The following is a 12,179-nucleotide window of genomic DNA, read 5'->3' as shown; positions in this document are numbered from 1 at the left end:
CGTCCTGTGCGAAAGCACAATGAGTCCGTGCTGCTTCTGCACCGCATACACATACTGTATACGCACTGCAGACAGAGTATGTGTGAACTTGGCGCAACAAATCTAGTTCAACATCTGAGGCAACGCCACAAAGAGCTCTATGACCAATGCATGGCAAAAAAAAATCCCTGGACACTGGATTTTTTATTTTTTTTTTCTGCCATATATGTCTATTCTAGAGACATTTTGTTACACCTTTACTTAGTGATTATTTTGCCTTATGTCTGTTCTAGAGACATGTTACAGCTTTTTGATAAAGCTCTAATTGGTTTTCTTTTGGAAATATGTTTCAAATTCACACTGAATGCATTAATGACTGTAAAGCATGTCTGTGTGTGTCAAAATCGTGATTAAAATCGAAATCGCAATATTGATCAAAGAAATCACGATAGGTTTTTTTTGTCCATATCGCACAGCCCTACTCATCATGATGATGCATAAAAGTTTTTTGGCCTGTTTTATCATCCAATGTGATTGCTTAGTAAAGTAACAACACATTAAATCTAGTAATGACATTTTAAACAGACTCATTGGTTTTGGAAAGTCGGTGGACGACTAACAAGTGATCAAAGCACAGCTGCTTAGTTCTCAGTGAGGACTGCTCGAAAACAGCTGCAGATTTGACTGAACTAGATGTTGGATCTGAAGTTATGATAACTGCGTTCAGTCTATTTGGATCTTCTCCCGTGTTTCACAGCATTAACAGTTCATTTCATGAGGAAGAACTTCCAACTTAAAAACTGCTGACAAATCAGCAATTTTACATCTATTTATGATGATCTTTGGATCTCACCAAATCTCTGTAAACTCCTTCTGACTTGTTCTCCATCCATGGCTTTTCTCTCTCTTCTCGTCTTCTTTGATAGGTGTCTCGGTTCTTGTAGGTGGATCCTGGATTGGCGAGGTTTCCGCCTGCATTGCCCCCACCGCCGAACGTACGCGTCTATCACAAACAAAGAGAAGACAACAGATGCACAATGAAAAAACATAAGACACTGGTGCATCTCCAGCATTTTTAGATCAGATTTCTTCTATTAATTTAATAACACAACTATAGAACAACGAACAGCATTTCTGGACATCATAAGTGCGCTTTAAAAGTTCAAATCAAACTGAGTTTTGAAACACAGCCCAGGTGCTGCCGAGGCAAAGTGTTTAATCATTTATGTGGTGTTCACTTATCACGTTACATTTGTAATTACACACTCAAAATCAAACATTTCTTAATTAAATATCGGAGAATATTAAGTTCACCCATGGCCTAAGGACGTAGTCATGAGAATGAACAAATTCAATTACACATTGCTTTAATATATCAATATTTCATTATCAAAAGGTGCTACTTCGTTGCAGGAGATGAAAATCATATGTATTCTGAATTGAAATTCCAATATATGACCCTGGAGCACAAAAGCAGTCTTAAGTCGCTGGGGTATATTTGTAGCAACAGCCAAAAATACATTGTATGGGTCAAAATTATAGATTTTTCTTTTATGCCAAAAATCATTAGGATATTAAGTAAAGATCATGTTCCATGAAGATATTTTGTAAATTTCCTACCGTAAATATATCAAAACTTAATTTTTGATTAGTAATATGCATCGCTAAGAACTTCATTTGGACAACTTTAAAGATGATTTTCTCAATATTTAGATTTTTTTGCACCCTCAGATTCCAGATTTTCAAATAGTTGTATCTCGACCAAATATTGTCCTATCCTAACAAACCATACATCAATGCAAAGCTTATTTATTCAGCTTTCAGATGATGTTGACCCTTATTACTGGTTTTGTGCTCCAGGGTCACACATCTTTGTACAATGCAAAAAAACTACAATCTGAGGATTATATGACATAGGTCAAAAGTTTGGAATAATTAGGATTTTTAAATGTTTCAGAAATAAGTCTCTTCTATTCATGTCTGTATTTGCATTTTTTTAAACCAAAAATACAGAAACAACAGTAAAATTATGAAATAGTAATGCAATTTAAAAGTTTTCTATTTGAATACACTTTAAAAAATGTTTTTTTACAGCATTGATAATAATGTTTGAAATGTTTGTTGAGCAGCAAATCAGCATTTTAGAATGATTTCTGAAGATCATGTGACACTGAAGACTGGAGTAATGATGCTGAAAATACAGCTTTGATCAGAAATAGAAATAGAAAAAGTTATTTTAAATAGCAATAATATTTTTAACATTTTCTGTATTTTTGATCAAATAAAATGTAGCCTTGGAGAGCAAAAGAGGCTTCTTTAAAAATCTAATAAAAAAATAATACAATTCCAAACAGTGCTGTATGATCATTTCGCAAGAACAACATCAAACACACCTCTTTACTCCTGGCGACCTCTGCGATAGCAGCGATTCTTTGTTTCTCAAACTCATCGTTGTCGTCAGCAGATTTGACAGCGTTGGTGCTCTGCAGGGTCTTCCTCTGGTCCAGAGCTCTGCTGTCCACCTGCTCCTTATGAGCACATTTCTACAGAGAGATGCCAGCAGCTTAGACACCATCCATCCATTTACAATCAAATCAACCTCATAAATAACCAGAAGGTCAAAGGTCACAATGAAAGAAGCTGAAGGAGTCCTGACCTGTCCAAAGGGAACGAATGGAGGAGGTCCACCTTCTGCGCCAATGTTTCTTCGGCTGTGTTTGGCGAGGCTCTTTTGTGAGAAAAAGAGTTAAACGTTTCATTAGATATGTGAATGTAGTGTAACAGTCCTGTTTTAGTATCAGTGCAATACTATTATAGTTTATATTAATATTTTGAATTTTATTTTCCAATTTTAAATTGTAGTTAAAGTTTTAGTAATTTTGTTGTGTCATTTTGAATAAAAATGTCTATATAGTTATTTATTTTTTTATTTCCATTTTAGTTACTGCAGTACATCACGTTATTAAAAAATGTAATTAAAATGAGAAATGCTGCCTTGCATAAAATAACCTTTTTATTTGTTAACATTTATTTTATTTCAAGTACCAAAATAAATTTTCATGGTTTCCAGTTTTAGTTAACTATAATAATAACCCTGCTCCATAAGGGAGAATAATCTTTGGACTGAAGTTATTTACTCATCAAGATGAATAAAGCAATGCATCTTCATGCTATCTGGCTTTGATTGATAATTAAAATAAATCATCTGTTGCCAATGTGCCATCCATCAGTGAGCTAGAACATGATGAATATTAACAGATGGTTACAGACACTGACACTGTGACTTCTGTTTCTTAAGTTTTAATGAATAGAACCTTTAAAGGAGTCACATTTTACACTTTTGCATTTAAATTTTTTCCCCAGAGCCCACTTATAACGAAGGTTTCCTGCGTCGAAAATTAGTGTAGTTTCATGTTTTACACCAACTCTGACACTCAAGAGTTAAACAGACAGCTTGTTTCTATGGCATATTAAAGAATTCTGAACCTCACCCTCTGCAACTCCCACTTCTCGATCATGTGATCCACTTCACCTCCGAGAACCGTGATCTTGGAATCGTCCAATAGCAGGATGCCGTTTTTAACCTGAACGGCCCCCAGGAGCTTCACTTTGGTTCCAGGAGGAGTGTTCAGACTGAAAGTGGAGCAGAAATCAAATTAAAGGGTTAAATCAATTGCGTTCTTTTAAATAAACGGAGTGAAACACTGAAAACGTTTGAGTCAGCAAGGTTTTTGTTTTATGTGAAAGAAGTCTCTTCTGCTCACCAAGGTTGTATTTGTTTGATTAAAAATACAGTAAAATTTGGAAATATTACTACAAATTTTCTATTTGAATATCTGTTAAAATGTAATTTATTCCTGTGATCAAAGCTGAATTTTCAGCATCATTACTCCAGTCTTCAGTGTAACATGATCCTTCAGAAATCATTCTAATATGCTGATTTGCTGCTCAAGAAACATTTATGATTATTATCAATGTTGAAAACACTGACACATTTTTTTAAATATTCTTTGATGAACAAAGTTCAAAAGAACAGCATTTCTTTGAAATAGACATATTTTGTAACATAACATGTCTTTACTATAATTTGTAATCAATTCATTGCATCCTTTCTGAATAAAAGTAATACAAATCTTATTGACCCCAAACTTTTGAACAGTAGTGTAAAAAAAACGAAAGACAAAAAAAATGGATATTATATTTTAAATAAAGACAATGTCTATTTTTAAAAATATTAAGATTTGATCACATTTTTAGCAGTTTAATAACAAAATTTAAATTTACTTTAAAATAAGTAAAAATTTACTGCATTATACAGCAAATAGAAATTTTATAATTCTTTTTTTTTTTACAAATATTTGGAGTTTAATTGTAATCAAGATGATGTCAAAGTCTTAATATTCTTAAAATAAGCATAATTTTCTTCACACAAGTTTTCTTTCTGAATCCCTTTTAATTATGTGGTATATTGTGAACCAGGGATTTCTTGAGAGTTTTCCAGAGATTCACCCAAAAAATAGGTCGGTTTTCCTTATTTGGCATCTGCAATGACTTTCCAAGAAAAAAAAAAAAAGTGAGTGAGAGAATTAAAAATTCATAATTGCACATCTCTGCTTTACTTGCTTCTATTTCCTGGTTGTCAATCAGGTTTTTTCTCTCCGATGTGTTTCAGCTTTAGTTAGTGAGAGGCATTTGCTGTAAATTGGGATTAAGAACTGGCTGTTTGACTTTAATTAAAGATTAAAGGGGGGAGAAAGGATGGATTGAGAGAGAGGAAGAAACTCTATTTTCCCTCACAAACACTCTAATACCCAGAGGAACGAAGTGGAGCAGTGAATTTTCCAAAACGCAGGCTTATTTCCTCAAATATGTCCCCTTGCCTGCACCCTGATCAAATGTTAATGCACCGCTCTGCACTGCAGAAGAAGCTCCTGCTAAAAATACACCGCACGCACACCTCCCCGCTCTCCTACACGCCAAATAAACTCGCCCTCAAGCATACAAGTGGAGTCGGACTTTCCCTGGTCCTCTAATTAGGAGAGTCCGGAGAGTTTGACAGCACTCAATGTGTGACGTGACCAGCGCAATTACAGACTTTCCTGACCGGTTCATCGGCACAAAGCTCAAAGCGATGTAGGATTCGATACAAACTCTCTCGTTTGTTCCAGTACAATGCTTGCTGTTCTTTCAAACAATCTCACTTTCATTTGAAGGTGAAATAATTATTTGAAATGAGTGACACTAAACTGAATTGTAAAAATAACTCCGTCTCATTGTTGTAATGTAAATAACCAAAGTCAAACTACAGTTTATATACATGTTGAAATAATGGACGTGCTTTCTGTGCAAATGAATGAAGAAAGCTTTGGTTTCATTTGCATGCACTTCTTTTTAAATACACTGAATGAAACACTGAAAAGTTTAGGGTCGGTAAGGTTTTAAAATATTTGAGTCTCTTCTGCTCACCAAAGCTGTATTTGATCAAAAATACTGTAAGAAATTGTGAAATATTATTACAATTTAAAATAACTGTTTTCTATGTGAATATATTGTAAAATGTAATTTATTCCTGTGATTAAAGCTGAATTTTCAGCATCATTACTCCAGTCTTCAGAAATCATTCTAATATGCTGATTTGATGCTCAATAAACATTTCTGATTATTATCAATGTTAAAAACAATTGTTCTGCTTAATATTCTTTGATGAATAGAAAGTAAAAAAAAAAAAAAAACTGCATTTATTTGAAATCATAATCTTGTTTTGTGAAATAATTCAAATTTGACACCAAACCGAACTGTAAAAACAACTTCGTCTTATTCATAATGTACATAACCAAAGTCAAACCACGGTTTATAAGTGTGCAAAGCCTTCGTACACACTTTAAAATAATGCATGTCTGTTCTGTGCTTGAATAAAGGACGCTTTGGGTTCAGATGAACAGTGGATAGTTTCATTCTGCATGTTAGCGGCAGGGATGGATGAAGGAGAGAGTGAGCCAAAGAACAGATGAATAAAGAGGGCTCTGTTCTTCAAACGGCACGACAACACAGTCTCCACCTGTAGCTGCTGGCCGACGGCCATCACGACGGCTGATGCCCGGCCAGAGCGGTAATGGAGACATGGGATTGGTGAGGTTTAAGCCAATCAAAAGGTCTGAAACCGGGGTTAAAGGAAGGAGAGTACAAGAAAAGGGCAGAAAAGGTCGTTTGAGTTTGAAGCGGCTTTACAAGATTGCACAGTGTCAGATTTCATGGAGTAAAAGTAACAAGAAGATACTATTTCAGTCTTTTCTACTTCGAAATGTCATGTTTAACTCAATGTGTTATTTGCAATTTGTTTATAACAGTTTCTGAAACTTACTAGCAATTTCAAAGTAAACCTTACACCACTTTTTTTCAGTGTAACACAGAGCTGTTATTTTAGAGAAATATTTCACCCAAAAATGAAAAAGTGCTGATAATGTACTCACTCTCAGGCGATCCGAGATGTAGAGGAGTTTGTTTCCTTATCAGAACAGATTTGGAGAAATGTAGCATTGCATCACTTGCTCAGCAATGGATGCTCTGCAGTGAATGGGTGCCGTCAGAATGAGAGTCCAAACAGCTGATAAAAACATCACAATAATCCACACCACTCCAATCCATCAGTTCACATCTTGTGAAGGCAAAAGCTGCGTGTTTGTAAAAAAAACAAATCCATTATTAAGATGTTTTTAACTTCAAACCAGCTAAAATATGAGTCCTCTATTTATAACATTGCTTACTTCGGTTAAAAAGTCGTCTGGTCTGAATCAGGAGAGAAATCTGCACAGATACAAGCCAAAACAGCTCTAAACAAATATGTGGCTGGATTTTGATGTGAGAGACAACAGGAGATGGTCTTTTTCACTGGAGGACAAGTTATTATGGACTCATATTTTGGCCTGAAAATAATTGTTTGAGGTTTAAAAACATATTAATGATGAATTTGTTTCTTACAAACACGCATATTTCAGCTTCATAAGACATTAACTGATGGACTGGAGTGGTGTGGATTATTTGTGGATTATTGTGATGTTTTTATCAGCTGTTTGGACTCTCATTCTGACGGCACCCATTCACTGCAGAGCATCCATTGCTGAGACACTGATGCAATGCTACATTTCTCCAAATCTGATGAAGAAACAAACTCACCTACATCTTGGATGGCTTGAGGGTGAATACATTTTTAGCTAATTTTAATTTTTGTGTGAACTGTTCCTTTAAGCATCATGGTAATTTTTGTTCATATTAAGGCTAATGATTTAAACAAACCCTTCACATTAAGTAATTACAATTAAGGGTGCATTTTGTCATGCATTTGTAACTTCACAATTCAAAGCTGTGTATACACTATTTAATTATAAAATGACAAAAGTTGTTTTAAGCAGTTGACACGTTCAGTAAAAAACTTATAGTAACGCATGAATCAATGCAACAACAGAGACACATTCTTGGCATGCAACCTGAATCTTACTTGCACAAAGACGCTGTTTTTCCGCATTTCAAAATGACATTGATGTTTTAGGTTCCTGGAGTGAAAGAGAAAATGAACCTGAAGTAACCTAAAAAGCAGCGCAATAACATGACCCTGAATGACTCTGTGAACATCAATTCATAGTGAAAAAAAAAAAACTTTTATGCGGCTCCCCACTACATCAAAACGTCTTTAGTCTGGCTCAAGGCAATTACAGGACCTCTTTATCATATTAAGAGCTACATTTAATCATATGGCGGGTTTTTGGCCTCATTATGGGCCACTTCACTGTGTCCGACGGGCCGAGACATTATTTCATTAAATCATACGGCCCAATTAGACATGCTTCAATTAAATATCTGAGGTACTAGATTCTACAGCCACTCATTCATAAAGGTGAGTGAGGGAAGTTTAAAACCGCAGTCACTTGCCAAAACTTTACGTTTACGCTTTAATGTCATGTTTGATAGCAATAAGTTTGAATAAATTAGCCAAAATCTGTAATAAGGTGGAGGGAACTTTCTACAGATCTCTACGGGCACAGATTCCACATCACTCATACTATTTCTGATGTAGTGTGCATAGTAAGCATACTTCATGAATACATGCAAATCCCACATGCATTTGCCATGTGTACTATAACCACATGAAATTCTGTAGCCCACAATGCAATGCTCTTGAGTTGACATTGCATTACGAATGTGAGATGAATGAAACAAAGGGATAGTGCACCCTCTGATTTACTCACCCTCAAGCCATCCTAGGTGTACGTGACTCTCTCGTGAACGCGTGTACGACAGTTAGCGGAAGCTAGAGATTACGGTTTAAAATGTAAAATAAAGGTTTAAATATGGATATTATTCTTGCACAAACGCATTGATTCGCTTCAGAAGCCCCCGGAGCTTGTGGAGCACGTTTTATGACGGAAGAATGCACTTTATTGGACTTCAAAATCTCTAAATTACCATATTTATTTACGAGATGATAACTGTACGCCACTCGCTGAATTAAACATGCAACATAATGGAGTCATGTAACAACACTGCAGCATACTACTGTCTGATTATTTAACGCTGCATGTTGCATACTATTTCACATACTATTAAATAATAACAAGTGTTTGGAGTCGATCATTTTTTTTAAAGAAATTAAATTATTTTATTCAGCAAAGGTGCGTTAAATAAATCAAAAGTGACAGTAAAGACATTTATAATGTTACAAAATATTTCTGTTTCAAATAAACGCTGTTCTTTTGAACTTTCTATTCATCAACGAATCCTGAAAAAAATGAACGTATCACAGTTTCCTCAAAAATATGAAGCAGCACAACTGTTTTCAACATTGCTAATAATCATAAATGTTTCTTGAGCAGCAAATCAGCATATTAGAATGATTTCTGAAGATCATGTGACACTGAAGACAAGAGTAATGATGCTGAAAATTCAGCTGCGCATCACAGACATAAATTATACTTTCAAATTATTTATTTATATTTATATTTAAAATATAAAATTATATTTTGAAATGTCATTCCTGTCATTGTTAAATCTACCACAACTCTTACTAGGCATCCACTAATTAGTGAACTAATTAGTATTTTTTTCTGATTTTACTTTTAGCTTCAAGTGCAAGTGGATGAATGAATTTTAAATGGAAGAAATTATTTTAGCACACCATCATTAAGTATTATCATACTATCAGACGTCAGCATGATTCAATCCCATTAAACCAGCACCATCTTGCTGCAATTAGCGTCCCACATTAAGAACAGGAAATGTGTCAACCTGGACCTGACTGTCAATTAGTCTAATTATACAAGGGCATTAGTTCCCACTGACAAGCTGATGTAGTTTTACACATCCCTACTTGCAAGTAGTGCATTAAAATGACAAGGAAGGTCCAAATATCCACAGACACATGAGCTGTACCTGATTTTGGACAGATGTTTGAACTCAAGGCCGGTGCACGATGTCTGTCCGTCCGTCATCTGCAGACGCAGCATTCTGGGCGCCGCCTGCGACTCCTCGTGATCTTTAGAAGCGGCGACATTACGAATCTTCTGCACCTGAAGGACACATGGGCCCTCCAACTGCGGCAGAACGAGAGGGATTTCGCATCAAACAGATAAAACACTCCAATGTAATGCATCAAGCTCATAAACATGTGGGTTTAAATTAGCGTTACAGAGAAACGCAGCTCTCAGAAACCAGATCCCAGTCATTATTCTGCAGTAATGTCACGTCCTTTTGCCCAAACAAATGTTCTTTTACCTCCATCTATCTTTATTTCAGCCTCTGCTAATGTTCTCTTTAATAACAGCGCCATCTTGTGGGCAGCATTAGCAAGTGCAAAAAGTCTATTTATATTATAATTATGCATTATGTTAGATTTCAGCTTAAACTGGCAAAATCCAGTTTCTAATGATCAACATAAGTCAAGCCGGTTATTTTAATACACAAATGTACCTTTTCTATTCGTCCACTGTTGATGTCCGTCGGCAGAAAGCTCTTTCCTATGGGTCTCAGATCACTCTGTGAATTATATAATGGTATTTATTTGTGTTCGCTTTCTCAGTGTGTAGATGCTACTATGGAAGAGCCTAAACCAAAATATACATGAACACAAATGGACAAAGACATATTACATGAGTAAATAGAAAACGGAAAGGGTAAATATAAAAGGAAACTACTTACGTTTAGTGCTACTTGGATGATGTCAGTCAGTGATGTTTTTTCCTTCTCTGATGAACTTTTACACTCCGCGATTCCTTCATCTGTAAGGTACCTGTGAAGAAAAGAGCAGGTTTAGAGGAAAAGTGTGTGATTTCAGCCAGGGATTTTCAATATTTTACACACTAAGAACCCTCAAATATGAGGGGGAAAAAGCATGTATGTAGTTTCTTGTATAAAATTTAAAAAAAAAAAGATTTACACTGTGAAAAAATATTACTATAAATACCTAAAAACATTTAGTTGCTATTAAGTTTTATCATTCCATTTTTTCCCTTCTCATTACAGTTCTCTACTATTACATGTATTATTTGTTTAATTATTTCAATCTAAATATTTACTAATTACTTTCATAGTTTACTGATTTCATATATATATATATTATATATAATTGTATTTTTTCCAATATTAATTTTTATTATTTATTTATTTAAACTTTTCTGTGGCTCTGAATTTATCACTGTCAGTGAAAGTAAATTAAACTGTATCTTTACTACAGCACATAAAGCGACTATAGGCCCTTTCGCACCGCGGGAACCTTTTCATAGTACCAGAACTAATTGTGGAACTACCCACTTTTTGGCGTTTTCGCACCGCCGGAACTGGGTGCGATTTTAGTACCGGACTGCCTTTTTCGAGAACCAAATATCTGATAAAATACCACCTCAGCTGCATATCTGATAAAATACCACCTATCTCTATCTGATAAAATACCACCTCGGCTGCATATCTGATAAAATACCACCTCAGTTGCATATCTGATAAAATACCACCTCAGTTGCATATCTGATAAAATACCACCTCAGCTGCATATCTGATAAAATACCACCTCAGCTGCATATCTGATAAAATACCACCTCGGTTGCATATCTGATAAAATACCACCTATCTCTATCTGATAAAATACCACCTCGGCTGCATATCTGATAAAATACCACCTCGGTTGCATATCAGATAAAATACCACCTCGGCTGCATATCTGAAACGCTGTGTAAACATACTGTAAACATTGTGTCAATTTATTTCGCAAGTATGGAGAACAGCGATAGATGGACGGACACTGAAGTGCAGGCACTTGAGGCAAATGTAGCACTGCCAGTTGTGTTGGAGATTCTTAGTCCTCCTTTCCGTTCTTTCAATCGCTTTACGTATACGTCGACTTTCCATGTCCATTTTTAATATCTGAACATACTTTTATTTCTCCCACTGTCACACTTACTTTTCAGACATTCACCTTATTTATATAACATTTTCTTCCTAAAAACATACTGATGTATTTTGTTTTGTTTTTTGTTCCCTGGCTGCTAACAGTATTTTCTAACTTACCGACGTGATAAGAGAACTACGAAATCTACTTTGTGGAACAACTCTGATAGGTGAACAAAATATGTTCTGGAAAATTATGCAAATTAGTGCATATCTGATAAAACACCACCTCGGCTGCATGTCTGATAAAACACCACCTCGGCTGCATGTCTGATAAAACACCACCTCGGCTGCATGTCTGATAAAACACACCACCTCGGGCATGTCTGATAAAACACCACCTCGGCTGCATATCTGATCAAAGACCACCTCAGCTGCATATCTGATAAAATACCACCTCGGCTGCATATCAGATAAAATACCACCTCGGCTGCATATCTGATAAAATACCACCTCGGCTGCATATCTGATCAAATACCACCTCGGCTGCATATCTGATCAAATACCACCTATCTGATAAAATACCACCTATCTCTATCTGATAAAATACCACCTCAGTTGCATATCTGATAAAATACCACCTATCTGATAAAATACCACCTCAGCTGCATATCTGATAAAATACCACCTCAGTTGCATATCTGATAAAATACCACCTCAGTTGCATATCTGATAAAATACCACCTCAGTTGCATATCTGATAAAATACCACCTCAGTTGCATATCTGATAAAATACCACCTCAGTTGCATATCTGATAAAATACCACCT

General features: G+C 35.5%; 1 protein-coding gene across 2 annotated transcripts in view; it reads right to left on the bottom strand.

Annotated features, from left to right (window-relative positions):
• The window catches only part of LOC107712996 (tudor domain-containing protein 3-like), a 25,808-nt gene that overhangs the window by 11,386 nt on the left and 2,243 nt on the right, over positions 1-12,179 (bottom strand). For both annotated transcript variants that reach the window (XM_016518412.1, XM_016518413.1), the window contains exons 2-8: positions 10,168-10,258; positions 9,940-10,005; positions 9,403-9,563; positions 3,471-3,612; positions 2,636-2,707; positions 2,373-2,522; positions 833-982 (exon numbers count right to left, since the gene is read on the bottom strand). In XM_016518412.1, the coding sequence (XP_016373898.1) occupies positions 833-982; positions 2,373-2,522; positions 2,636-2,707; positions 3,471-3,612; positions 9,403-9,563; positions 9,940-10,005; positions 10,168-10,258 (832 nt within the window). The remainder of the gene's footprint in view (positions 1-832; positions 983-2,372; positions 2,523-2,635; positions 2,708-3,470; positions 3,613-9,402; positions 9,564-9,939; positions 10,006-10,167; positions 10,259-12,179) is intronic.

Source organism: Sinocyclocheilus rhinocerous, unplaced genomic scaffold, assembly GCF_001515625.1.
Source record: "Sinocyclocheilus rhinocerous isolate Xijiao unplaced genomic scaffold, SAMN03320098_v1.1 scaffold147, whole genome shotgun sequence".
Classification (NCBI taxonomy): Eukaryota; Metazoa; Chordata; class Actinopteri; order Cypriniformes; family Cyprinidae; genus Sinocyclocheilus; species Sinocyclocheilus rhinocerous.
The sequence above is the reverse complement of the archived record's forward strand: the minus strand, read 5'-3'. Positions and strand labels throughout refer to the sequence as shown.